General features: G+C 50.5%; 12 protein-coding genes across 12 annotated transcripts; 7 read left to right on the forward strand and 5 right to left on the reverse strand.

Moving 5' to 3' along the window:
* Nucleotides 1-181: 181 nt before the first annotated feature.
* Nucleotides 182-1594, forward strand: BDZ99DRAFT_519397 (uncharacterized protein; the record flags this gene model as incomplete). The annotated part of the gene is made up of 3 exons (XM_033725411.1): nucleotides 182-228; nucleotides 285-1015; nucleotides 1068-1594. The coding sequence occupies 3 exons, from the start codon at nucleotides 182-184 to the stop codon at nucleotides 1592-1594; spliced, it is 1305 nt and encodes a 434-aa protein (XP_033577674.1).
* BDZ99DRAFT_287494 (uncharacterized protein) lies at nucleotides 1441-2727 on the forward strand. The gene is made up of 2 exons (XM_033714072.1): nucleotides 1441-1937; nucleotides 2042-2727. The coding sequence occupies exons 1-2, from the start codon at nucleotides 1752-1754 to the stop codon at nucleotides 2561-2563; spliced, it is 708 nt and encodes a 235-aa protein (XP_033577675.1). The 5' UTR covers nucleotides 1441-1751; the 3' UTR covers nucleotides 2564-2727.
* Nucleotides 2728-3671: 944 nt separating this feature from the next.
* Nucleotides 3672-4387, forward strand: BDZ99DRAFT_475608 (P-loop containing nucleoside triphosphate hydrolase protein; the record flags this gene model as incomplete). The annotated part of the gene is made up of 2 exons (XM_033721998.1): nucleotides 3672-3770; nucleotides 3824-4387. 2 exons carry the CDS (start codon nucleotides 3672-3674, stop codon nucleotides 4385-4387), a joined length of 663 nt encoding a protein of 220 aa, XP_033577676.1.
* A 115-nt stretch (nucleotides 4388-4502) lies between these two features.
* BDZ99DRAFT_487570 (NAD(P)-binding protein) lies at nucleotides 4503-5816 on the reverse strand (the record flags this gene model as incomplete). The annotated part of the gene is made up of 6 exons (XM_033722842.1): nucleotides 4503-4774; nucleotides 4820-4916; nucleotides 4967-5024; nucleotides 5092-5210; nucleotides 5501-5610; nucleotides 5777-5816. 6 exons carry the CDS (start codon nucleotides 5814-5816, stop codon nucleotides 4503-4505), a joined length of 696 nt encoding a protein of 231 aa, XP_033577677.1.
* A 648-nt stretch (nucleotides 5817-6464) lies between these two features.
* Nucleotides 6465-8348, forward strand: BDZ99DRAFT_414865 (uncharacterized protein). Its single transcript, XM_033716740.1, has 2 exons — nucleotides 6465-7131; nucleotides 7191-8348. The coding sequence occupies exons 1-2, from the start codon at nucleotides 6741-6743 to the stop codon at nucleotides 8045-8047; spliced, it is 1248 nt and encodes a 415-aa protein (XP_033577678.1). The 5' UTR covers nucleotides 6465-6740; the 3' UTR covers nucleotides 8048-8348.
* Nucleotides 8167-11186, reverse strand: BDZ99DRAFT_287606 (uncharacterized protein). Its single transcript, XM_033714073.1, has 7 exons — nucleotides 11034-11186; nucleotides 10778-10958; nucleotides 10652-10720; nucleotides 9184-10603; nucleotides 8637-9131; nucleotides 8418-8590; nucleotides 8167-8348 (listed from the first exon to the last, which is right to left on the reverse strand). The coding sequence occupies exons 2-7, from the start codon at nucleotides 10854-10856 to the stop codon at nucleotides 8287-8289; spliced, it is 2298 nt and encodes a 765-aa protein (XP_033577679.1). The 5' UTR covers nucleotides 10857-10958; nucleotides 11034-11186; the 3' UTR covers nucleotides 8167-8286.
* A 1281-nt stretch (nucleotides 11187-12467) lies between these two features.
* Nucleotides 12468-13727, forward strand: BDZ99DRAFT_462061 (uncharacterized protein). Its single transcript, XM_033719752.1, has 5 exons — nucleotides 12468-12844; nucleotides 12897-12996; nucleotides 13042-13141; nucleotides 13193-13431; nucleotides 13488-13727. The coding sequence occupies exons 1-5, from the start codon at nucleotides 12506-12508 to the stop codon at nucleotides 13595-13597; spliced, it is 888 nt and encodes a 295-aa protein (XP_033577680.1). The 5' UTR covers nucleotides 12468-12505; the 3' UTR covers nucleotides 13598-13727.
* A 638-nt stretch (nucleotides 13728-14365) lies between these two features.
* Nucleotides 14366-15157, reverse strand: BDZ99DRAFT_475612 (uncharacterized protein; the record flags this gene model as incomplete). The annotated part of the gene is made up of 5 exons (XM_033721999.1): nucleotides 14366-14535; nucleotides 14614-14633; nucleotides 14754-14847; nucleotides 14944-14995; nucleotides 15128-15157. The coding sequence occupies 5 exons, from the start codon at nucleotides 15155-15157 to the stop codon at nucleotides 14366-14368; spliced, it is 366 nt and encodes a 121-aa protein (XP_033577681.1).
* A 182-nt stretch (nucleotides 15158-15339) lies between these two features.
* Nucleotides 15340-17394, forward strand: BDZ99DRAFT_508234 (metal-dependent amidase/aminoacylase/carboxypeptidase; the record flags this gene model as incomplete). The annotated part of the gene is made up of 2 exons (XM_033724308.1): nucleotides 15340-15441; nucleotides 15836-17394. The coding sequence occupies 2 exons, from the start codon at nucleotides 15340-15342 to the stop codon at nucleotides 17075-17077; spliced, it is 1344 nt and encodes a 447-aa protein (XP_033577682.1). The 3' UTR covers nucleotides 17078-17394.
* A 1450-nt stretch (nucleotides 17395-18844) lies between these two features.
* On the forward strand, nucleotides 18845-20649 carry BDZ99DRAFT_462062 (uncharacterized protein). The gene has a single exon (XM_033719753.1). The coding sequence runs from the start codon at nucleotides 18861-18863 to the stop codon at nucleotides 20235-20237; it is 1377 nt and encodes a 458-aa protein (XP_033577683.1). The 5' UTR covers nucleotides 18845-18860; the 3' UTR covers nucleotides 20238-20649.
* Nucleotides 20329-22134, reverse strand: BDZ99DRAFT_561103 (uncharacterized protein; the record flags this gene model as incomplete). The annotated part of the gene is made up of 5 exons (XM_033727311.1): nucleotides 20329-20903; nucleotides 20937-21168; nucleotides 21235-21257; nucleotides 21288-21985; nucleotides 22039-22134. 5 exons carry the CDS (start codon nucleotides 22132-22134, stop codon nucleotides 20720-20722), a joined length of 1233 nt encoding a protein of 410 aa, XP_033577684.1. The 3' UTR covers nucleotides 20329-20719.
* A 608-nt stretch (nucleotides 22135-22742) lies between these two features.
* BDZ99DRAFT_508236 (beta and beta-prime subunits of DNA dependent RNA-polymerase) lies at nucleotides 22743-26618 on the reverse strand (the record flags this gene model as incomplete). The annotated part of the gene is made up of 3 exons (XM_033724309.1): nucleotides 22743-25548; nucleotides 25605-26272; nucleotides 26562-26618. 3 exons carry the CDS (start codon nucleotides 26616-26618, stop codon nucleotides 22743-22745), a joined length of 3531 nt encoding a protein of 1176 aa, XP_033577685.1.
* Between the last annotated feature and the right edge of the window lie 45 nt (nucleotides 26619-26663).

Consider the following 26663-nt stretch of genomic DNA (forward strand, 5'->3'; position numbering starts at 1 on the left):
TCTGCGAAGAGCTTCAAGAGCTCATCGATGACTGGGGTACTCAGCCGATATCGTCTCCGTCGTCCATATGGTTGGAATGCACATCTTTCACATCCTATAAATACTTCGGCAAATCGGATTCAATGAACTATACACCAGGGCGTCCTCGCAGCACGAAGACCTTGTGTGAGATTTCAGAGGCATGACAGACGGGTCTCACATTGGTGTTCTCCGGATTGTACCTTCAAGGTAGGCATTGCTCTCCTGCTTTCGACTCATCGAACATGTGATTGACAACCTTACAGCTTGTTTATGATACAGAGTGAAAGTGAGGAAATACCATCGCTCTGCGAACTCAAGGATGCGTGCAGTGGCTGGCTGACTCATTACCAGATCTTCACTACCGAGCAGAAGCCTCATCTGACCATGGACATAAGCATTACTTTGGATGAGAACGAAGTTTTCTTACACATGCACCAATCGCTTTGGTTTGGGACTTGTATACCACAATCGCCACAAGAAGTGGGCTCTCTTTTCAAAATTCAGTTTCCCGTTGCAATCGGACCATCTCTTGACGCATTCACAGTGCTACGAGATGTATACAAGATACATGCTCAGGATAATCCTGGTCTCGATAGATCATACACGGCATCCCGCATCGCTTTCGACTTCAACCCGGATGTGGCTCAACGATGGCAAACGTCCTACTTCACAACCAGACTCGCCAAAAGAATGGAAAGTCTCATATGGGGATGCACAGAAGACGCTATCCCCATAGTGGCTGAAACATATGCTTATTTCCTAACCTTTACCCCGGATGAACGTTACCTTCTTTTTCGGGATGAAGAGGAGCGGGCTTTCGTAAGTCTTGTTCTCTTCGAACTTCAAGACCCGGTTCAGGGATTTTGGTCGCTCGTCGCGTGGACCCAACGGGTGCTGCCAATTGGGAAGCAGGTGAGCCTGTCATTTTGTCAAACTCAACCCTTGGCGGCGATATCTTTCGAGGCCCAAGTATTTCTCTGGCCTTTCAAGTCTGGTGAGTGCTCGATTCCAAACAGGACTATGCATGTTTCGCAATTGTTTTATAGAGTCGCCCAAACTCTTCGTGTGTCGCCACGACGCCGTCGGTCCAGTGGGCAGGCTGATTGATCTCTCGGAGTGCGGGTCATACCTCGTAATACGGGAAGGCTCCTCGTCCCCCTCGCAAGTCCTGCCGGTCCCATCTTGTATTCGCCGCCTCTTGTCAGAGGGTGAACCGCGCGCTAGACAAGGGGCCGTGGAGATTGCACAGGGAGGGGACCTGATACAATTCGGTAACAATAATTTGTCTCTTGCGGGATTAGGCATTGGCTCTGGCAGCCTCATACCCAAGAACTCCAGCATTGTGGCCGCCGATGGAAGAGCAAAAGGCATCGGCGTGGTACGCTCATCCGATAGAGTAACAATCCAACTATGGGAAAGCTCGGGCGCAAGTGCAGACATGCGCGAGACTCAGGTTGAACTCACAAAGCTGCCGGAGTGGGATTGCGTGGAGTCGGCCGCCGCGTCGATTCCGGCTCCACGGGCTGGAGATGACGAGATCAAGGTCATTTTGAACAAGAAGCAGAGGCGATAGAATGCGCCATATGAGCCCGATCCGAGGTTGCCTGCTATCATTCATCGAGACATTGCAACACTGCAAGTTCGACCGAGAAACTTGTTGGAGTCGAGCTCCGGTATTTGAAGTCGTAAGAAAGGGAATGGTGATCCAGCAGACCGTCTATGACTAGTACATGAACAAGAAAACGCGGGTAACATTCGAAGATATAAAACCCTCTATATCTATCTGCGGCGAAAGCAACGTGGGTGATGCCCGAATTCGGCAATCGCGTCCTACCCAAAGTCCCGTGAGACGTCGAAAATTCGACTGCACACTCAATGAGGTTTTTGGCCTTCTCAAACTGCCTCTAAGTTTCGATGTCAGCCTTCTTCCATCAATCTTTTTGTGTCATTTCTCCTTTGCCTCCCACCCGGAATTTCGACTCCCTGACTACCTGCTTTCCTTGAACTTATTCGGAAACAGCTCGCAGAAGACCTGGATACCGACTACGAGCCTATCGGTGCTCACGGAGCGTGTGGTGTCCTATTCCGAGTTAAATTGAAATCGCATGGATATACCGTAGTCGCTAAAGCCACCCCTATTGACTTCGTTTATCGTCTGGAATGGGAGGCTACTATCTACAAACACCTCCGCCTGATCCAGGGTATTCGTGCACCGGTTCATTTCGGCAACATAGATCTAGATACTCCCTATTTCTACGAGGGCATTGCGGAACTCGTTCACATGATGTTCGTCAGTTTCGGAGGGAAGCGTATCTCTACTGAGAACGCGCAGTACACTGCTCAACCCATTGACTGCTTGAGCACAGCAATCCATACCTTGGCGTCTCACATAATGACCTTATGCCTCGCAACATGTTGTGGAATGAGGAAATTAGTAAAGCGATGGCGATTGATTTTGAGCGGGCGAAGGTTGTTAAGGAGCGAACTGTGCTGGGTACTATTGTCAAAATGGCTAGAAGTTCACAGGCAGTTGGAGAGGTAGAAGCAGCAGTTTGTTAGGAACCTCTGCGCAGCGTTTCCAACAGGAGAAAACGAGTACTGGGCAAGATGTTGAACGCTTTTTCCGCATGCCCAGTCCGTCGTCCGCAGACTTTATACCCGACTTGGTCATGAGCGGCTGTCAGTTCTCTAGTCCGCCTACCCGGCATATCGAGATACAGAGCCGAAGCCACTGTCCAGCTCCGATCCACACGGTGGTGTCACTAGAGGCCGACTGCTTATCTCCGGCGAGCTCGTTCCTGTGGCGGTCACTCTGAGTCGGACAACAGGCCTTCATAGAGAGAGATTGCGGTTCCACAAGCGCTTGGAACTATAGCCACGGAGGGTGAAGTTCGATGGCTTGTGTTATATCCCGTTTTGGGATTCTGATGAGTGGATGGAGGCTGGGGCGGAGGTCTTTTGCCTCAAGATTCTGTCGGGCGGCAACTGGTGGGCCGTGTCCTTGTATTTGGTTTTGCGATGTGTGGACCCAGGCTCTCAGACGTATGAGCGAGTTGGTTTGGTGACTGTCGGAGAGTAGCATCCTTTGGGTGTCGAACATCCCGTCTGTAAAATTGATATCGTCTGATTGTATGTGTAGGGCGACACCAAGATGGCGAATCTCTGCACACGTCTTCATCTCTGCACAGAGCGCTCTGGTAGAAAAATGAATCGGCTAGGAGACCAAACTATCAAGTATCAGCAGAGCCTTTCCACTCTCCCAATCGCGCCCAATACCATGCCGCAAATTCAGTCACAGATGATCCACCCAAAACACCGTCAATGCCGGAGCCTGCCTCGAGTATCCTAATAATGGACTTCCATGATCTAATATTGTTAAAGGGCCAATGTGGAGCACCAGATATTAGTTGAGGAGAAGTTGAATTCACGACCCCTCCATGCGCCTGCACCTGCAAATTCTAACTTCGCTTCAATCTGCTGTGCCGCAACGTCAAAAGATCCTTCGTCACTTTAGTTCCAACTGATTCCAAAAGAATACGTGTACGTTCCTCCGCCAACCATGCTGTGATAACGTCGAAGCATTCCAGCTTGCTGTCAACGAATTCGCTGCCAGCTGTTACCACTTCGTACCCATTAGCAGATACCTCACAATGACTGCACGCATCCCGACCCCTCCTGCCAGCCCCCAAGAAATCACCATCTTTGTCCTTGGTGGAAACTCCACCGGCAAGACTCGCATAATCGAGCGGGTACGTAAATTTGCAAGTAGTTCCCCCCGCACACACGTCTCACCAACCCCCAGTACTGGCTCGACGAGTACAAAACGCAGCATTGCCCTCTTCTCGAGTCAGCCGATCCGCGCATGGACCGCACGATAGCAGGAACACGATGCATGCTCACGTTCGTCGAGATTGGCATTCCCCAATCGTGGATCCGCGACCCGACGGAGATTTATAGGCAGTGGGAGAGTGCCACAACCTTTCCGCATGCTGCGATGCTCGTTTATAGTGTCAGCGGGCGCCACACGTTAGAGGCGCTGCAAACTATATGGCCCGCTTTAAAGCGGTACTTCGATAGAGGAAAGTGCAGGGTGGTAGAGGTTGTGGCAGCGAAATCGGATGATGGGGGCGAAGTTACCATTGACGAGGAACGTGCGTGGGCGAAACAAGTGGGTGCGGCTTTTGGGGAGTGCTCGGCGCGGGAGGGGAAAGGGGTAACGGAGGTTGTGGAGAAGTTGGTCCTGGGAGTGTTGGAGGAGAGGGAGCGGGAGAAAGAAATCACTTCGCCGCAGGAGAGGACAGACGATCCTAACATACGCCGATCCGCGCGCATGATCAAGTATCTGAGGCATCGGATTTGCGGTTAGAAGAGCTCGCTAATCTTGTTCCCGTAAGATCCTTCCAATTCCCTTCCTTAAAGAGACCTGCAAGGATGAAGACTGCCCGCATATGGTTAATGACGAGCCACGGCTAGCCAATACATCAGTATGGGATGCTGGTCCCGTCCCATCTCAAGAACCGTGCGTTGTCCTCGTGCTTCAAGCCTATAATCACCTTGACGATTCCTTTGATGCAAGTATCCATGTCATCCACGTAGTCCCAGCCAGTCAGACGTGTGGCAACAAAGCCAGGCTCCATTGCGATCACGGTGATGTTGCGACCTTCCTTCTCCCACTCTCGAGCGAAAGTGACCGTGATCTGATTCGCCGCGGCCTTTGCCGCCCTATACGCCATGCATGTGCCGAAGGAGTTGTCTGTTTCGTGTCAGCTCGGTTGTGGGTAATGCGTTATCACCATACCTGAGACAGATCCGAAGGCTGAAGTGATGTTCACTACCTTCGGCTCGGCACTCTTCTCGAGATTGGGAAGGAAGTGTTTGCAAGTCAGAAATGGCCCCTTTGAAAGGTTTAAGTGGAGGTCAGGTTAAGCAGAAGATGATGACCTACGACTGCCATAGTCTGAAACTTCTCAGTGAACATCTCGCCCGTTTGATTTTTGCCATGGCTTGGGATCAGGAGGCAACCCTGTGCGCGTAAGCATGCTTTCTTTTTCTCAGCCGCGTCGCATCTACGTACCTCCCAAGTTAATCAGAAGATCAAGAGGCCTATCCCCGTACTCTTTGGCCGCCTTCTCGATGGTACTTTCGTCAAGAAGGTCGATTTCGATGATGCTCGCACCTGTCACTTGGAGCTATGAGACGTTAGCTTTGACCTAATAGCCGTGCACACGCTGGGCATGAAAAAAGTGGCACACTCAGCAAGTGCTCTGTCTCGTATGTACACCTGTCTGCCACTGTTCAACAAGTTTCCACATGGTCCAAAGTGATGGGCTTTTATCTCGTTGTAATTCCTGAAAATCCTCTGAAGCACCCCAAATAGTGGCAGACAGGTGTAGAATACACACGAGACAGCTTGTTCTGGAATTAGTGTGCCACCTTTTCCATGCCCGGCGTGCCGTGGTAGGCCGTTAAGAATACACACATCACCAATGGAGACATCATCCCTCGATTGGGGGCGGATAGAACCCGTGACGTTCCAGGACTTCGCCGTGAAAGCCTTGACGAGATTGAGGCCTATTCCTCGATTTGCGCCTGAGCAGGTGTCAGCCTGGTCCGACGCGTGTCCGTCACAAGTGAGGGCGTTTTGTGTACTTGCCGACAACAAGAACGTTCTTAGTAGACATGGTGTGTAAACAGCGAAGAGGCAGAGGTACAATCCTAGCGAGAAGGGGCATGCTCTCTTTGAAGCTAGCAGTACTCGGAGTTGCCGAGGCTTTATCATGAGACAACTCATTCATTCCGGTTTGGTAAGGTTGTTGCCGCCCGCGTCCCACAGTTGCCTAAGGTGCTGTGCCACAACGCCACACACGGACCTCCACCCGCTAGGCATGGAAAAGGTGGCACAGCACACTAATTCTAGAACAAACTGTCTTGTGTGTACACCTGTCTGCCACTGCTTGGGTTGCTTCAATGCATTTTCAAGAATCTAAAGAAGATAGATGCTCTTCGCCTTGGACGATGTGGAAATTTGTTGAAGCACTCCATGCGGTGGCACACAGGTGTACACACGGGCAGAGTGCTTTACGAGTTTGCCACTTTTTTCGTGCCTAGAGTGCTCCACTGCATGAGATCGTGTTCGCGTCCATCCAACGAATGTCCTCGTGTATTGTGCAAGCACATCGACGGCCAACGTTTGCCCGAGCGGAAACACGGAAACGCCCTCTGTATCTCACAGCCTTCTAGATATAATGCCACCAGTGGAACATCCCGTTCGTGTGATGAGTGACTCTAACTTTGCATTGTGCATTCATCCAGATGGCCAGCTGTCCAAGCTTGCCCGCGCAGCAATCCAGCTCTGCCGCAACGGACGATGGTAGGTTGCATGTGGGCTGTCATCGTTCTTTCAGTACTAACCATCTACCGAAGGCGCAACGAAGAAGCAGTATGCCGAGCTCGTGAAAACTTACTCAGAGCGCGTAAAGGAGACTCACGTATTTTCTGGAGAGCACTACCGGCCGCTTGCCCAGTTTCTTGAGCAAGCCCCACCCGCACATGGATGGAGAACATATTCTGGGCAAGATACAGGCTTCTTTCCCCTCTACGTTCACGTCAACAAGCCTGGAGCGGAGAAAACACAGATCTTTGCCTACGACACGTCCCACGACGTGCGGTCTACAGCAACGAACCTTGCATCTCCGTCAGACACACAAGCTTCCCAGCTCATGATCCTCAGGGGATGGCAGCCTCGTGACTGGGTTCGAACTTTAGGAGCGCAGTGCAAGGTCGACCCCGAATTTTTCCGCCGACACCTAGACTTCCTAGAGCCAGCTAGCTATTTCGATCTTCCAGCACTCCCTTCGACGAGCCAGAACCTGTGGAGGCTTCGGGTCACCACAATCTGCAATAGAGTAAACCCTCTGAGTGCGGAAGAGGTCAGGAAGCAGCGGAAAGACGATTTGGAAGGCGTGAACAAATTCCTGAACGCCTTGAGAGCCAGCGAAAGGATCGGCAGTTCCATCGTACGAAGGCATGCAATAATCAACGAAACAACTTGCGTGATCGAACAGGACATATCTTTCTGCGTACAGAAGAGAAGATCGGGTGGATGGACTGGTAAGCGTCGTCTTGACATGGAGGTCTCGCTTTGCTTGAAACACGCTGACCCACTTCAGGATTCATTTGGCTTGACAATGGAAAGCCATTTGACGATAACTCCATCGCTCCTTGGCTCGAAAACTATAAAGCCAAATTCAGCTCGCACAATCCTTACCTGCCGATAGTCCAACACCTGGATAAGATGGCTCTCAATCCTCCCAACTCGGAAGTCTTCGACATGTCGCAAATTCCAAGAAGCACGAGTGCTCAGTCTCGGAACACATTCCATGCATCACAGACTTTGAGCAATCTTCCGGAACAATACGGCATGTCACTCAATAGGAAGCTGATGAAAATGGACGCCTTGTACGCGTTCAGTGACCTCTTTAACGTCGCATTGTGCTCCGAAAACCAGTTCTTGAACATGATCCAGGCTGAGATCAATGTGGCTATTCGATCCTTTCATGGCCAAGAGGAGAATTGTATCGATATCCTGTCGTACTGCAAAGGCTTGATAGATGAGCACTACGACCGCTTGCGCGAAATGGTTGCTCTTTTGGAGAACGAGGAAAATAACGGGTGGCCAAGAGTAACCGAAGGGCCCGAATTCTGGACGAGAGATGATATTGCGAAAGCCCTGAGGAAAGACGTTCAGCATTTATTGTATCGCTGCTCTACACTTGCGGAAAGAGCAATAGACGGTACTAATTTCATCCGAAACTATGCCATGCTATTGACCTCCGAGCGATCCATCAGTCAGGCCAAGGAGGTTGGTCGCTTGACGTTACTTGCTTACTTTTTTCTCCCCATGTCTCTTGTCACGTCACTTTTTGGTATGAACTTTGTGGAAATCGAAGACTGGAGGAAAGCAGTTATTTCGGCCGTCGCTGTCTTTGCTGGAGTAATGACGATATCTCTAATCATCTGTATCTAGGATTACATGCCTTGGAGAAAAACACAAAAAAAAAAGAACACCAAACCCTCCTAGAGAAGCGAACAATCATCGGGATGGCAGTTGCACACATTTCTCGAAGTCCGCAGAGGAAAGAGGTGCTTCCGGTATACTATCGACACCTTGTCCATAGAGCTTCAACGCTTCTTTGAGATCGATGTCTGCTCCCAGCTCATCACCATTTGCCCTCTTTGTCTCACCCAAGCAAAAGAGAGTCCATGCTAGCTCCGACCTGTAGAAGGGATGCGTTCGGTAACCCCGGAGAGCTTGTTCGAAATATGTACTGGGATATATTAGACTAGAGCTTAATCTTCTGCATATCAGTATATCTACATCGCGGTCTCAAAGTTACCGTTTTGTGAATGATAAATTCCAAGATTTCGACAGCATTGGCTCGTGTAGTGCGATTTATCACCAACGGTGGATTTAAAGTGCTCAAGAGCGTGGAGCCAGGCGTCCTTGCTTTCGTCTTGCAGGCCCTGTTTCCTCTTCACGTACCCGAGACAGCGATACGTTATTCCCAGCCTAAAGAAAGTCACTTTGTGCTCCTTTTTGGGGTATGTTGACTTACGCAAATGCATGTGTCTCATTTGAATGGGAGTTCCAATACTTCAGCGTAGCGTTTACCAGTTCCAAAGCTTTCTCGTACTGGCCCAGAGCCGCCAGGCTAAAGGCCTGGTGGCTGTGTGCAAATGTCGGCCAGTCGTTTCCAGCCAAGAAAAGAGGGCTTTTCCAGGTCATGTTAATGCCTTCTTTGGCGTTTTCGATGGCATCGTCATGTTTTCCAGCAATCATCTGTATATGAGCCAGCTCACCGTAAGCCATCGCCATGCGAGCCTCGCCTAATTCACTGCCATCGCGAAGCTCGAGTCGTGCATCATAGTGTTGTTGAGCATAGGAGAGTGATTTCTCAACTTTTCCGTTGATCTGGGCGGAGAGTGCTGACAAGGCGAAAAGCACATCCGCCTGTATTTCAGCCATTTCAACTGGCTCCACGAGACATAGTTGAAGTACATCCAGGTAAAGTGGCTTGGCGCTCTCGAAATCGATTCGCTCGAAAAGGTACCTGTAAAAAGATAAGTTTTCATCAGATTTATTTCAGCGAGGCTACTGCTTACCAGCCAGCAAACAGCAAGAGCCTTGCATAGTCTTTCCGATCGTTGATCGAAGACTCGAAGACACGATGCTTCTTAATTTCCGCTTGAACTCGTAAGATGTGGGGTAGGAGTTCGCCACATTTCGCCCAAATCGCCGAATCATGGTCAAATTGCAGAAATGCAGTTGGCCATGACGAAAGTAGAAGACGCAATATGAATTTCAGCATCTCTGGGACATCCGCATCAATCGTTTGGGCCCTTGCAACGTCCTGGACAAGACGATGCAGCGTAAGCTCACCGTCTTGCTCTGGATCATTCTTGGTCGGCCTGTTTCTTTTGATAAGGGATACTTTTAGTAAATCGGTGCGAGCGTCAATAAAGTCGTCGTCGGACCCTGGGTAACCCACTGTAGTCTTCAGTCCGTCTCGTCGAAGCAATCCTTCCCGGATCGAGTCTGGATTGAGGAATGCGATAACCTGCAAAAGCGCCCAAGCGCCCGGGGTCAAGCTATCTAATGCCCAAACAGTGAAGATGGAATGCTTATAATGATCATTTGTATCTGAAGGTTTGTTCTTCGCGACTCTTGCGATCGAAGCTTGACTCTCCAAGTGCTTGATGAATTCTTCGAGTGTCATTTCCCATCTCTCTATTAGCGCTGCGACTTGAGTGATTGCGAGTGGGAGCCCTCCTAGCCGTTTTGCCAATCTTACAGATGCGTCTATGTTGTCTATAGTGCCAGATAGTTTCAACAGTTTGCGCAAGAGCTCTGCTGCCTCATCCGGCTCGAACGGTTCTAGATCAACTCCCTCTCTTCCCCTCTTGGTTAGAGGATCCCGACTTGTGATCAAAACAGAACCAAGGCTACATTGTGGCCAGAAGCTCTGAATATGGTTGCCGTCGTCCACATTGTTGAATATCAAAAGCCAAGTAGCGTTGACCTCGGGTGCGGGACTGTTTGCAGATATTCGTTTACGCGGGTTGCAGAGCCATTCCAGTGCAATATCACGACTTACCACGCGATCTTGGTCCAGTGTCTCCGTATGTCCGAGGTGCGAGGCAATTGCAGAGAACCCCTCAAAGAACTGCGTTTGTTGATCCGAATCGATCCAGAAGATGGCGTCAAATTTGTCGCGTCTCGAAAATGCATATTCCATTGCAACTTGGGTTTTCCCGACACCACCAAGCCCACACAGTGCAAACACTTTTTGTGTTTGGCTGTCTAGAGAATCTGACGGCAGTAACTTCTGATCAATCAAAGATAGGATGGCATCTCTGCCGAAAAAGCTCGCATTCTGTACCGCGGGCTTGAGAATGTACAGAGGCACTTTCAGGGTTTTTGCTTGAGACGCGAACTCGTATAACGTGGGCAGTTCAGTACTAGACCGTTCTGTCACCGAATTTATGACAGCTTCGTCACTTTCGGGGCCCAGGTCTTCTGGCTCTTCCGGTGGGAGTTAGCCATTGCCCATCAATTGACAGAACGACTCACCTTCCACCAGCTCACCGCTGGAACCACTACTGTCATCTAATTCATCGTTAATCTGTTCGGCAGCGGGGCCTACTCACAGTCAGCAATTTGGAAGCGCGTTCGCCCAAGATAGGATGGGATCTGTACCACCGCTTCCAGTACCTGATGTCTGGCTGACCTTTCGCAAAGATATGGCTTGAACAAGTCCGAGAATGCGCTTAAGCATTTCGTCTTTCGGTGGGCAGCGGAGAAGCTCGTGATGGTCTAGATTGACGCATAAGATGTCTTCGTACGGAGCAAGAGTGGCGCCAAATGATTCGTTGACAAGCTGAGATGGTGGAATAATTCTGGTTAGTCACTGTAACAAGCGTTTCACATCCGTCATAGGAGCATGCCAACTCACTACGTATCGGGGGTTGTTCCACAAGCCGGTCGGAACTTTCGTCTCCTTTGTCTCGCAGACGGAGAGAATTGAGACGTCGGTCGCTGCCTGCTTGAAGCGTTCTGACAGGTTCGCAACTATGAGACGTTCCAGCTCGGCCTCGATGAGCTTCACTTTTTCGATCTTTGGTCCAATCTTTAGGATATGGTTTAATTTGACCCACTCGTCCTTTTCGGTACGTATAGGATGGGGCGTGCCGAGAAATATGATTCCCCGGTAGATTTCTCTAACTTGATTGTCTGGAACAGAAGGATACTGGGTGCTGACGTTGATAAGGGCCTGTAATAGAGCAATCAGGGACACCTGTGACTCTTCCATTCGACGGGGACCATGTACTCACCTGCTTTACGATAAGACCACCAAGACCATGAGCTACAAACAATACTGGCCGCGCAAATAGCTTCTCGCATTCAGTGTTGAGTGGGCCTCGTCAGGGTATGCTGCATACCTGGAGCGAACTAGCCTGGGAAAGGATGAGCTTCACCAAAATCTCGCTCTGACTTTGGAGGTATGTCCATATCACTACGTTCCGAGGAAGGCCATATTCGAATCCGAGAATGAGTGGCTTTGCAGAATTAACAACCAGGGCGTCCCGTAATTGTGACCACGCCGAGTCCAACGTAGCTTTCGGAGTTTTTGAGGGAAGATCTGGAACGATGATGATACTGAAGCATCGTCAGCTCGCACTATATGCGGGGTCCAAGCTGAAGGGAAGTCGTGCCACTAGTACATACCTGAGTCGAAAATCTTTGGAAGCAGTCTGTGATGGGTAAAGTACGCGTAGTAAGGCTTGAGAGACAGTTTTCTCTTTGAACAGGAGAGACATATCGCAAATCAAGGATTGAGCCTCTCCGCTTGCTGACTTTTAGACTTTAACAGGGCCGAGGAGATGCGTTCGCTCATGCTGCACTGCTCTGCTCAACAAGGGGACGTGGCCTGGTGGACGTCGACATGGACGTACTCGTGCTCCCCTGTATGTGGCAGCCGTCCATACGCTACTGTACTAGCGCATCCTTAGCGCCATTCCTCAGCTTGCATGCGTCACCTTTCAGCTCAACAGGGTTCCTTCTCTCGGCTGGCTTGGCTCCTCTACGCCTACATATACCCATCCTCCTACATAGGAATACACCAGAGTTCTCATCACTTTTCACCAGCTGCCAGTATGTACATTGTACAGAGTTAGGGTTCGGTTTTCAAAACGCGCGTCGAAGTGACCCTATTTCTCCAACCCTGGTAATGTGCATCATCACTAATGTGAACACCGTATCACATAGTATCTAAAGGTCATGCTCCGTGGGATGATCAAGCCTCGATCCTGTGATCAAGTGCCGGGTGGGTGCAAGTCCGCGGCCAACCAAGATTTCGCCCGCTTCCTACTCACGCAGCTTAAAAGCAATCCCCCCAGATGAAGCACTCTGCACGCCCACACAAGTATGCAGGACGTCTTAAAGTTTCTCTGCAAATTGCCGTTGTACGAAAGCGTCCAACCCTACGACCTTTATGGCTACCCTGAACAACAAGCGGAGACGCAATCTAATTGCCAATTCGAAGCCAAGCCGGTGTCCACTCGCGACATCAGAGAGCTTGGAAATACAACAATCGAGACGCACGGTTTCACATACTTTCACCATGAGTCGAAATGCGATCTCAACTCCAAACACTTCGAGGAAGTGAAAGCGGATAAAACCGTCGTTCAAGAATACCTCTATGAAACCATTGACATGGTTCGCAAAAAGCTAGATGCGGTAGATGTGATCTGTTTTGACTGGAGGGTTTGGCTTTCTTGTTCCCCGTTAGAGATAACATTGACTCAGTATGGCTCAGTTTCGGCGCCGAGATCCAAAAGTCGCTGGGAAGATACCCCCCCGAGATATAAACAACATTCGAAGCTGGGCACTTCCCAGTGGCGATGTCACACACTGCGGTAAGTTATCGAACACCCGAAATCGAGCGCTGAATGACCATCCAGACTACTCTGCCGTGGGTGGCCAAGATCGACTGCGAATGATTCTTCTCCCTGAAGAGCTTGAGAAGATGCATACGAACAACCACTTTGCTTCAATTTATAAGTAATATACTGCTCTCTGATGGACTGATATGAAATTTGACCAGCGCTTTAGTGTTTGGCGTCCTCTGAACAAGGTCGTGAAGAACACTCCGTTACTCTTCTGCGACAAACGGACGATCCAGAAAACAGATCTGATTGAGGTCGATAAAGTGTTGCAAGATAAGGTAGAGAAGTCCTACTTTCTGTTCCACCGGGACTATCATAAGTGGTATTACCTTGCAAATCAGCGGTCCGATGAAGTTTTCCTCTTCCCAACCTGGACATCTAAGTCTGACGGGGGAGAGCATGCTGGTATGTATATCTCCATCCGGTCTCAGACTCATAAATGAAGGCTGACACGATTGAAGACTGCAGTCCTCACGGTGCTGGCGCCTCCCAGACGGATCAATGGAAAGACCCCAGGGAAAGCGTTGAGGTTCGCATGATTGTGATACAAAGTAATAGTCACGCGGAATAGTCTGTATCAACTTTGCATTTCTTAGGTAGAGTAAATTGCACGTTGAATAAGATTGCTCTTTTAGCACTTATGGGCAAGCCTTTCCTTCAAACGTACTCAAGAATCGAATCAATGCTAGATAAAATGACCGAATTGGTATTGATCGTGTACCGTGCATGGTCTGTTGATGAAAGTGAATGAGCGAAATCATAGCATTCATTTACCCCAACGAAGCCCTCAACCTCAGATATATAGTCGACCGTTACGGGGCTGAAGTATCAAAATACGAAGTCAGCGCGGCAAGGAACAATCATTTAGACCCATATACCTTGGATGATCACACTAACTAACGGCTCTTTGAGTCAAGCTCCGATAGTAGCCTAATCTTGTCGCTATCTTGCTTGTCGCTAGACGCATGTATGGTCGGCTTGCTGGTGAAGAATTCAGGTTGAGAAAACTTGTCGGGCTGGACAAGGCCCCTCCACGGCTGCTCTTTGTCGATTGCTTCGGCACCGACCGTAGCAGTTTCCGCCTTTATTTCTTGCTTCGAAAGGGGAGATGGAGATGATTCATGGCTTGGGGGGGAGGGCGAGGAGGTGGACGCTTCGGAGCTGACGGCCATGTTGATCAAGCGAATAGATGGTAGGAGATACGGAGTCAATTCGTGGACCGAAAATGCTAAAGCCTTCTAGGGCGATATGTGATCAGGAGGCGATACAATTGGATTTCAAGTGGGGAGAACGATGTATATGCGACGGGCGGCATGTGTGCCCGCTGTCAGCTGTTACCTTAAATGTCAACGGAATGATCACAAGGCGTATATCGAAAGAGGGCGCCCCCATTCTCGCAGGACACACTAATCACCATTTCTCGACAATAGGGTATAGGTGGAGGCGGAGAAGGAGATGGAGGTGGAGGTCGTGCAGTAAATGGACAACTATGCAGCCCCTTCGCGCATCCTGTGGTCAGTGTATCTCATACGCTGTGTAACAATGCAAAAGCTGATGTGGCCGATTAATCTTCTCGTCAACACCCACCAACAGGATCCGAGAAACGGCTGTACATGTACAGCTTACAAAGTTACTCTAGGCTAGAATAGCGTCCAATCCCGATCTTGTTACGCCCTGCATCCCACCCGGCCAAGACATTTTGGCAACTGTACTCAACCTCGACGCACCTCAATTCACAGCTTTGCTGCACCTCATTGCTTGGCGCCGTTGTACAGCATAATTTAGAGCACGACTTCCGCCTGGGCTCCGCTTTGCGGATGTCTAGCCCCTATCATTAAGAGCGTGTTCGGTGGACCTGGTGCATAACAAAGGCTCTCTAACCCTGCAAAGGCTCTCTCATCAGCTTCCAGTACCTACCGTATTTACTCTTGCAGGCGCCTGCACGCTGACCACAGAATGCGCAAAGGGGCTGTAGATGTTAGTAGGATCGGACAACAAAAGCTCAGTATTCGCGTTTCCAGGTTCTGATAAAAACGCGGGAGCACGCACCTAGCGTCCTCGCGTCTAATTGGCTTCCAAGTGGCCGGAATGCGGCACGTACATTTTGGGGGCTGAGACGAGGGCTAGACATAGGCGTGGGTTTTCCCCCTACAAGTAGAAACCCCAGCCTTTCCACTAATAATTACAGTAATGTAATCACAAGGCTGAGAATCAAAATCAAGAATAGCCCAGCAAGGAAGAGGCTAGCCTTGAGTGTAGTATAAATGCAGTGCTGTCAGCCACTTAGAAGCACCTCTCTTCCACGCGGTGACCATGGCTAACCCCGTGACTAGTTCCGAGTACCCATCTGAGGTGTATGGTTTAGTAACAAAGCTCGCGCTGGAAGTTACATTCCGAAATTACTGGTGTTTTTTGGTAATTACAACCACACCTACCACTCACTTAACAGACCTAAAGCCGGGGCCGAGTATGGTTTCATCTCATGAGTGGCTTTGCTCCTTGCACAGCGGGGTTCGAAGAGAGGCTCTGCGACTTGGGTTTTGGGCAGCCCCCGCATCCCACTGAATGTGACCTTTGCCTTTTGGTCAGCGTGCTTTGAAGTACTAACAACTCACCCATATAACTGTGGAGTACTTCCATTATCATGCCTTCGTCTATTCTTCGAGACATCCTTCTCGTTACCTCTTTCCTCGTCTTCACTGTCCTCTCAGTGAACCGTACGTTGCTGTACCATCTTAGATCCCGCTATTATCTAACTACCTTAGTGCTAGATGCCTGGGCTGTTCAATTTCCCCTGATTGGGCAGCAGCCCTTGACATCCCCGGATCCGTCGTTGCTTGCGACCATCGTCAAGGACTTCCGCCCTAATCTAACGGAGTACGAGGACTTCTATCGACACGTCCACCAAAACCCCGAGGTCTCTGGGCTCGAGTTAGAGACTAGCGATTTGGTAGCGTCGCATCTCCGTCGGCTAGGTTTTGATGTTCACATCAACATTGGCGGGCATGGGGTCGCTGGTGTGCTCAAAAACGGTCCTGGGAGAACGATTCTGATTCGAGCCGAGCTCGACGCCTTGCCTATCTTAGAGCAAACCGATTTACCTTACAAAAGCACGAAAAGAATGATCGATCGATATGGCAATGAGAGACCGGTGATGCATGCCTGCGGCCACGACATGAATATGGCAGCTTTGTTGGGAGCTTCAGCCTTATTGAAATCTGCGCGCGAACGCTGGTCGGGTACACTGATCACACTCTTTCAGCCAGACGAAGAAGAGACTGGAGGGGCTCAAGCTATGGTTGATGATGGCCTCTATTCCAAAATACCGATACCAGATATCATGTTAGGCCAGCATGTTGTACCTTTGAAAAGCGGGCAGGTCGCCGTTAAATCTGGCGAGGTGCTTGTTGCGGCAGAATCCATCCATGTCCGTATTATCGGAGGACCTTGCGAAGGCAGCATCAACCCACAATTATGCGTCGACCCCATTCCTCTCTCAATGCGGATCATAGCAGAGTTGGAAGACTTTGTACACCAAGAACTCGGCCACAAGAACGACGTTACGGTTGCGTGCTGGGGTTTCCACGCTGGACTCCCCGGAAATGATTACGTCGCATTCGCTGATTTCCTGTTGGACGTCAAAACAATAGATCCGGAGATTCGACTTAGAGCGCTGGATCTTGTTGAGAGAAAGATTCGTGATGATTGTAGGGCGGCAAAGACGCCGAAGGACCCGGTATTCAACTATTCCGTCCGAGCGCCGTTGACAAAAAACGATCCTGATGTCACCGCTCAAATCCAGGCCATATTCTCATCATACTTCGGATCTGATAGCGTTCCAATGGAGCTTACGAGGGCATGTGAAGATTTTTCTATCCTCGGGGCGAAGCATGACATTCCCTATACCTACTGGAATTTTGGCGGAAGCGCGACCACAAAGGGCGAAATCGCAACAAACCATTCGCCTTTTTTTGCCCCCCAGTGTGAGCCTACCTTACAAGCTGGTACAGATGCTATGGCATTGGCGATTCTGTCTTTCTTGGCGATATGATAACACGGGGTGGTGGTAAGGATGCTAAATCTTGGTCCACCGTGCTGGTCTGATATCGAAAAACAAATCTTTTGTACGAAATCATTCACTGGGAAGAGGTGTATGGAGCAGATCAGTGATTTTCTTCCTTCTATTCACGGGAAGGAAGAGTGGCCTGGGCATTATTCAGCGATAGGTCATCTTGAGAGAATGCTATTTATTCAAACTTACAGGACGTGCGACCTTTAAGGTGGCCTAGTCTTTGGAACTTTCTATGGTATCTACGCTGGCTCCACAATCATACCAGGCGGCTGTATAGCTAATCCAATCTCGGTCCCTGAGGCGCTAACGCGATTTCGCCGTGACCATACTCGACCTTGCGTTTGTCACCCTTCGAAAGTTTGTCCATGTCAAACGTAGTCAGGATAGGAACGGCCCGATACGTCTGCTGTCTCGTGCGATTAGCCTTGCAAAGGTACACAAAGCACATTAAATGACACCGCGGAAGGGATGCAGTATGCGGTGAATAGGAAATCGCTCTCTACGATGTTTGAGCTTGAATCTACGTTGGCGCGTTATTCAGCTGAAACACATACAGATTCGATACAGGATAGATTGGGCATCTTCTCTTTAGCTAACATCTACTACGTTTACCTGGGCCGGCTGTTAAGGTGACTGTAACGGCGACGGTGGTTGTAGAACAGGTCATGGCGCTAAAGAAGTGTAATAGGTGCCCTAACACTGAGGGATAGCACAAAAACCCCGCTGAATGAGATCACATCTACAAGCCTCTCGTCTACGCTCCTGCCACTCCTCCCGTACCTTTAGAAGCGAGGTCTGTCATTGTCTAGTAGGTGCGTTGTGTCTTAGCGATATCGTTGGGAGTACAGCTTCGATGCTTAATGATATCTATCTGAATGGCACTTAGCTTTCTGAGATTGAATCAAAGCCTTGCGTTGCATAATAGTTCTTTTGTCTTCTTCTCTAAGCCGTCCGAAATACATGCTGGCGTTTCCACATCATTCCAGTTTTTGTGCATATCCATAACTCCAATCCCGATCCTTCAAATACATTGCAATTGCAAAATAAGCGAGGTTATTTGGGTTTATGGGTGTGGAATTTGGCTTATTTTTTGCCAGATTTACACAGTTTTCTCTTCATGCTTCTTACTATCTAAGTTCCATCGCATCTTGCTTTTGGTTTTCGGGCTGCCATCGCTTTCGCATGCTTCCTGATCGACCACTTGGAACCTGAGTTGCATCCCGGCCATTTTCAAGCCACTAAGCGAGGCTATGCATGTCTGGTCTGCCCTGATCATCACCGGGATGTGTATATGTATATCTCAGTATACAAGCTTTGTTTGGAAGTACATGATTAGAAGCACGAAAGAAGGGTAGAAAACTATGCATCATTATAGCTCGTGATATTAAACAAATTATACCCAGTGCTGATATTTGATAGACATTGAAGAATGTTAGATATTGCTAAGGGCGCTGCGGAACCTGCCTCGAGTATCCTAATAATGGACTTTTATGATCTAAGATTTTTAAAAGGCCAATATGGAGCACCACATCTTAGTTGAGAAGATCCTCGCGAACTACATATATTATACAAATGCACAATGATGGTAGTGGTGGGATAGTAAGCGACGCGGTGAACGCGTCAAGCTGTTGAAGCTTGGGCCAATGACGTAGCACTGTTTACATACTCCTACATCACCACCGCCTGGCATCCCTCACTTTCTGTCTACGCATTTCAACTCCGTGCCACTCTATTAACACCATATATACCTGCAGAACTTCCAATGCCTCCCAAGATGCCTCGCGCCAAACGCCCACTTGCCGAAACTGATCCCAACGCCTCTACTGGCCGGACGACACGCTCCAAAGTGGCCAAATTGGACGCACCCAAGGGCAAAGAAAACAAAACCGTGTTAGGAGCGAAGAGAACAAGCAAACAGGACAGCAAGAGATTGAAATCCTTGACGAAACACGTGGAGGAAGATGAAGGGCTCGAGGACTACGCCAACACATCAAACAATCGACTAGGGTGGCTCCTGCTAGATCGAGGGCTTCCCTATGGTACAACGGATGAAAGAGATGTGATGATCATGCGTCTCGAGATAGCAGATGCAACCGCAAAGGAACTTAATGTACCGCCTTACACTCCGCCATACTTCCCGCCAACTACAGCGGACATTCGCAACGCCGAGGCCAGCAGTCTCAAGAAGCAGACCGACTTTGCCTCAAAGGACAATAGCAAGCTCCGGTCGATGCTAGAAGCGCGCAAGCTATCTACTTATGGTACACGGGATGCGCCAGTCCAGCGCTTGGAGGCGCACCCGACGGTTGACTATGAGCAATACACCACGGACGAATTATCGGCGATGGCGTCGCGGCGACACATGAGAATGGACACCACTGGTCCGAAGGCTGTGAAGATTGCGCGGTTGCGCATGAACGACGAACTGAAGCGCGATACGGGAAATACGCCGGAAGGTGAATTGTATGGCGCCATTTCTGCAATGGAGATGTTTGTAGGCGCGTTTCGGCGAGACAAAGACAGAGCGCTGCGCGGCGATTACTCCTTCGTCAGGAGCTTCTGTCGGCCCGCATCAACTCTCAAAGAGCTTCTGCATGAGCGCAATCTGCCGGAATCTGGGAACATCGCGACGAAAATGGAACGGCTGCGTAAGGACGATGCGCGCCGGGCGACGCCGTTCGCGACACGCATCTTCGAAAAGCGCATCAACGATGCACGGTCCGAATGGGAGAAATTACGAGTAAAATTCGAAGAAGCTACAGGACGTCCTCTTCTCTGTGTTTCGGAAGATTTGAATGCGGAAAGCAAATTGCACCAACGCGATCCAGTTCGCAACGCCCCAAAGGATGACCCTCCGGTCAAACACATGGTTGACTACGACTGGCGCAGCTCGCGCTGGGCCGATCGGAACAGGCATCAGCTGGTGGATATCGCCAAGAATCGGGGTATGCCACATGCCAGCGGGGCACCAAAGGCTGCAATGATTAAGTGGCTCGAGACGGGGGAGATTGAATATGAAGAATACTATACCACTTCTCTTCACGCCATGTGTTCAGAAAGAGGCATCGACGTCAACCAGACCAAGAAGAAAGTCGAGATTATTAGATTGCCGAAAGAGCACGATGAGGAGAAGTCCTAGCTATCGGTCTTCCGCATCAGCATCCCTTCTCTTCACCTCCTCCGTCTAAACCCCAATCCTGCATCCTGGGGGCGTTCCACAGTCACCTTCAGATTTCTTAAAAAGTAGCTAGCCCCTGGTAGACCTTTATCGGCAAAAGAGTAAGCAGTAGTCCGAGCACTAAGGTCTTCTAGAAGGTGTTGTTAGGAAGTTAGGAGGTTAAGAGGAATTGGAGGTGGAGGGCCCGCCCGGGCCCTAGATTCCCCCAAAATCACCTTAACAATCGGGCTTCTTAGCACTAATATTCGGCCGATATCCGCTCGATATACCGTTCTTGTATGAGAGAGCTTTGAACGTAACGGTATATTGAGATTTGAACGATATAGCATGAACGGTATACCTAGCTTTTCCTGTAGAAATTTAGTTTCAGTCCAATGCTTTCTGAGTTCCTCTATCCATTCCACGTCCAAATTGCTTCAGTCCAATAACATCTCCGAATCCACTTAGAACCCCAAACGACTAAGTAGCGTGATCAACTGCTCTTCGTTCTTGTCTCTGCACTTCACTATAACTTCCTCGGTCTGCAGCCGCAGGATATCAGAATTAGTCACCCGCCACGGCAAAGTCGAGCGGAGGATAGTGTCGACATCGGCCACGCTGTCGATTCCCTCAATCGTGCTGGGCCGTCTTACGTCCTCCTAGGCCTTCACGACATCCCACTTGACACCGCTCTTGACCATTGGCGGGAGCGGCGACGGAAAGCCCCGAAGCTTTGCTTCCCTCAATACCGTCTGCTCGCTCGCCTCATCGCCAGACCAGCCTCGAAACTGGCCACCAGCGCCGTCAAAAGAGCGCAAGAACTCGTACGACGGATGTAAAATGCATGCAAAATCGTAGTCAATTAGTGCCGTAATGCGTCCTGACGTCGCATCGAATAGGAGATTATTGGCGGCTGTCGGGAATTAGCTTAATGGGTGCGCGGATTGGGACGAAAGAGCCAACTGGTTGAACTACTTACTAAAGTCAGCATGTACGATGACCCTGTCTCACTTTGAATTCAGAGCTTCGAACTGCGCCGGCACACCGCGCTCGACAAAGCGATCAAGACGGTCTCGAACGCTGTTGGCACGCCAGCCCTGGATGTAGGGGTTTACGTCTGCTTTCCGGAGAGCGAGCTCTAGGCGGTCTTTGAAAGAGGCTTCGTACGAGGGCCACGGTCCGAGGCCGACACTCGTCATGGCTGTGCTCACAATGCGACCAGTCTCGTCAAAGGTCACGCCGCCAAATCCAGTGATGCTCTCTGGAAGCTTGTAGTCTTGCAAGGCCTTCAGCAGCTGGGCCATCTGAGCGAAGATTTGCTGCTTCTGCGGGAGGTCCAGCGTGTCGAAGGCTTCGTCGACGGGCGTGCCGGGCATCAGCTCCTGGAGAATCCAACCCTGCGACGAGGAGGTCGCTGCACTGCCCCAGGCATAGATGGAGGGTACCACGTGTGGCTGGAAGTCACGAAGAGCCGCCGAGGCGAGAGTGATGATTGCTACTTCATTTTCGATACGCGTTTTTGGATTCATGCCTTCGGCATTGGGGTTAGTCAGGCGCAGAATTAGACTCTTAGTGCCGGCGGGAATGGTGGCGCATCCGGCCTGTCGAGGCTCATCGCTGGCCGGTTTTTCCGAGGGGATAGGTGAAGGTAGAGAGATGCGATACACAAAGTTGTTGTACTTGAAGGGGCTCTCGGGGTCGTATTGGATGGGAGTGATCTCAGCATCTTCCTAGTACGCATGCGTGTTTAGTGTCTCGGCGGAAAAATAGACAAATTCCTAACCAGGCTTACCTTGAGCTCCAGTCGGTCGTGCAGCAAGTGCTGTATGAAATCAAGCCGGGCTTGATAATTCGCGTGGTTATGGGTCGGGGCCGCCATCTGAAGTAAAGGATGATAGCTGCCTAAGAAGTTTGTGCATGGAGACGAATTTTAGGATAGTTGCCTATCCCTGTTTCTTTTAGTAGTCGCAGAAAGCAGGAAAGTGTGGGGTGTCGACGTATCAATTCGCATCATGCATGCGGCCATACGGCGCAGTCGGAGTTGTTGCCCGTCACCTCGCCCTTGCAGAAGCTACAGTGCTTCATAGTATTTTTTTTTGGATGAGAAGTACCTTGTAAACTCGCGAGGCTACTCCAGACAGCGTCAGCAAAATGTACGCAAATCGGAAACGTAGCCGCTACTACTAGTTTCTATTAGTAGGTTAGAGTCCCACCAGCAGTGGCAGGAAAATGTACGAATATCTATGGCGAGGCACTGTAATATTAGGCTTCTGATTTTGGTTTCGATACCCAAACCATTCAGTGACTATACGTGCTAACGAACAGTCTCCGCTTCGTTCAACTGAACTATCAAATATCAGCAGAGCTTTCCACTCTCCCAGATACGCCCAATACCGTGCCGCAAAATCAACCGCAAACGATCCACCCAAAACACCATCAATGCCCAACCCAATGCAACCCTTTTCTCTCCCCTCCCTCCTCCCCCCTCTACCCACTCGGAAACTCCTCCCCCAACCCCAACTTCACCTTAACATTCATACTCGCCAGCTCCTGCAGGAGCAGCTTCGCCGCATACGGCATCGTGATCTTGCTGACCCCCTCGCCCGTCTTGCACCCCTGACACCACCCCTGATACCCCATCTGCCCACACCGCTCACAAACATCCACCTCGTGCGCATCCGAACTAACCATCAGCCGCTCCAACAACAGCTGCGAAGCGCCATACGCGATCAGGCAGTCCCGCTCCATCTCTCCCAACCGCAGTCCGCCATCCCTTGACCGACCCTCGGTAGGCTGCCGCGTGAGCGTCGCGCGCGGCCCGCGAGCGCGCGAGTGCAGCTTATCCTGCACCATATGCTTGAGTTTCTGGTAGTAGATGGGGCCGAAGAAGACGTAGCTGGGCAGCGCCTCGCCCGTGATGCCCGAGGTGAGGTAGTCCTTGCCCGAGTAGCTGAAGCCCTTACTCAGCAGAATCGTCGCCATGTCCTCGACTTTGCTCCCGCCGAAGGCCGTGCCGTACTGCTGGCTACCATCTAGCACGCCAGCTTTCCCGCTCAGCAGCTCCATCATCTTGCCGACTGTCATGCGGGATGGGAAACCATGCGGGTTCATGATGATGTCGGGCGTGACGCCGTCGTCGGAGAAGGGCATGTCGGCCTGTGGGGAGATGATACCGACGACACCTTTCTGCCCGTGGCGAGAGCTGAACTTGTCACCAAGCTCCGGACGGCGGGTCTGCCGCATCTGGATCTTGATGATGCGGGTCTGGTTGTCGTTCTCGGCGACCATGATCTTGTCGACGTAGGAAGGGTCTGGCAGCTTGTAGGTGGAGTGGCTGTCGCGCCACTCGCCGCTGCCACCGTACGCATTTGCGCCGCCGCTGAAGGAGGAGACGCTGGTGTTGGCGGGGGTGGACTTGAGGAGGTAGACGTCGTCCTTTGCGAGCTCCATGCCCACTTCGACGATGCCGTCGCCGCCGATTTTGAGGTGGTTGGGGTTCTTAGGGTCTCGCGCGCTGGCGTTGATCATGTCGCTGGCGCCGTTGGCGTAGTTTTTCAGTTGGACTGCGATCTTCTTGAATACTTGGCAGCGGCCGAAGCCGCGGTCGACGGAGGCTTTGTTGAGGACGAGGGCGTCCTCGATATCGTAGCCAGAGTAAGACATGACGGCTACGGTCGCATTTTGGCCAGCGGGGAGTTTGTCGTACTTGATCAGCTCGATCGTCCTGGTGGAAACTAGCGGCTTCTGGGGATAGACCATCAAGTAGAGGAGGGTGTCGATTCGAGTAAATTGGTTGTATGCGATAGATCCAATGGCCTGCTTACCCATAGCACACTGGTACGTGTTTCGAGGCGACTGGTTATGATGTGGGTACGGAATCAATCCTGCTACCGCGCCTAGTATTGTGAAAGGCTCAATCTCGAGATGAGTGGTGTGTTCGTTGATGTCTTTTTCGTAGACGGCGATATTGGAATCGTTCTCCTCATTGACATCAACATACTCAACAAGTCCGCGAGTAAGGAAGTCGTCAAAGTTCATCGTGCCTTTACGCAAAGCTTTCAGATATCTAGCAGTGACTTTTGTGCGTCCTCGTTCAACGATTATGAGTGGGCGACAGATACGCCCTTCGTCTGTTGCAATATGGACTCCGTTGTGGTGATGATTGATGTAGATGCTCACAAACTCGGACATTCTCCCTATCCGCCTGAATCTCCGGAAATCAGTCAGGAACTTCTTGGGGGTTCGTGTTACGGCAATCGGGGTGCCGTTGACGAAAACGACGTAGGCACCGACACCGTGTATCTCGTAACCACTGGCAGAGACAATGTCTTCGGCGCCGAGTATGAAGACCAACTTCCGGACAGGATCTTCTTCGTCTTCGGTGGTGATGTGTGTCATGAGCGCCAAGTTCTTGACGAGACCGCAAGCTTCTCCTTCGGGAGTGTCCGATGGGCAAAGCATGCCAAATTGCGATGGTTGTAAAGCCCGAGGTCCACTGACTTTCCTCGTCTTCTCGAACTGACTGCTAATTCTTGTCATCATGCCGATAGCGCTGATGTAGCTCAGCCGACTCAGCAGATGCGTAACACCAGCTCTCTCCATCTTGAATCGTTTCAAATTCCAGTTCCCGGTCGACAGGGCTCGTTCAATACCCATAGTTAGGTGATTGCCGTGCATATGCATGTGGTCGTACGCGTCAAACTCTGAGGCCCGATTTGGCTTCTTGAGGACCTTGTCGATATTCACCTTGAACTCGTGATTGAACCTCTTGAAGTGGTCTTCGAACAGAATCGATAGCATCTGGCCAGCCAATTCTAATCGCTTATTACCAACGTAATCCCTGTCGTCAACCAAAGTTGGGTCATGCATTGCCATCAGAACCCTTCGTGCCATGAAAGCCACGTAGAGAGCTTTCGGCCGGAAATTCATCCCAAAGACGGGGACGTGAGTTATGACGATCGTCGACAGACATTCGATGGCTTCATGCTGATAGTTTCGTTTCTGGTAACCGGATGGTTTCCTCGTCATCTTGATCTTGCTGCCGATATAGTCTAACGCTTGTTGCTGAGTATACACGTTCTCCCTCGTGCATGCCTCGAAATTTGGCGCGAATTGGTCTTGATAGACTGTGTCTTCTCCAGCCACGAGCAAGATAATCTCGTGATCGGACTGGATTCCCATAGCCTTGAGAATGAAGACGATAGGAATCTCTTCGTTGAGAATGTTGTGCCGCAGGTATAAGCGTCCTTTCTTCAGGATCACATACGTCTTCGATTTCCTCTCGTGTGTGGAACTGTCCCTGTAAGCCGAATGAATAGTTCTTAGAAAATCGCCGTGATCAGCACTTACCTAGTCACGCTCGCCTGCATGATTCCCTTTGCGCTCTCCACAATGACTCGATTCTTGCTCAACTGCTCTTGAACCAAAATCACCTTTTCCTGGCCTCTCACCACGAAGTATCCACCCGGATCAATCTCACACTCATTGAGCAGGCCCATATCTCTATTAGCTCGTCCATGTAACACGCACTTGTTACTCCGCAGCATGATCGGCAGTCTCCCGATTTTGATGTCTTTTCTGCGTACCATTTTGTTGCCCCGCCGGTACTCGATGTCCACAACAATAGGCGCCGCATAAGTCAAGTCCCTCAACCGGCATTCATTCGGCGTGATGTTGCTCTCCTTGTACTTCATATCTTTGATATCCTCATCGATACGATTTGGCTTCAATACTCGAATATCGGTGTACCTGAGAAAGAACTTGTCGTCGGCATCGCTATGCACAACGCGGTTCGCCTCCACAATCTTCTTGAGCTCTACATCTACAAAGTGGTTGAACGAGTCAATGTGCTGCTTGACCAGGCCCTTGACTTTGAGAAAAGCAGGGAGCAGATTCCATTTGTCAGTGGCGGTATTGATGGGGTCTGTGAGAGATTTGCCGTAGTAGAAGGGCTCGAGGAGGTTTGAGAAGTCGTCCTTAGCTGCAGGAGCAGGATGCTCTTTTTTCTTCCGCGCAGGCTTCGCCGGGCGTGAGGATGTTTCTTCGACGGTGTGGTTTCCATCTCGAGGCGCATCTTGAGCGAGTTCGCCTGGAGCAGGCACGGCGGGAGTAGAGGATTCGGCAGCAGCAGAGGGTTTTGCTGCTTTAACATTTATGGTATCAGCGGCAGTTGATTGACCTGTTGTTACAGCATCGGCAGCAATGGCGTCTGCTGCTTTGCTACCGCGGGGTGCTCGGGGTTTTCGCGTTCCCTGCGCATAGTCAATGAGGCTATTCAAATTCGGAGCTCCCAGCGTGTACACCGACCTTTGCTGCCCCATCTCCAATCTCCGTCGGGCCCGTTTTCTTTGGGCGGGGCGGCATTTCGAGCTGTTGTTTGGTGAGAAGGTGAGAGGCGGTGGTGGGCTT

Source organism: Mytilinidion resinicola, assembly GCF_010093595.1.
Source record: "Mytilinidion resinicola strain CBS 304.34 unplaced genomic scaffold BDZ99scaffold_8, whole genome shotgun sequence".
In the NCBI taxonomy this organism is placed as follows: Eukaryota; Fungi; Ascomycota; class Dothideomycetes; order Mytilinidiales; family Mytilinidiaceae; genus Mytilinidion; species Mytilinidion resinicola.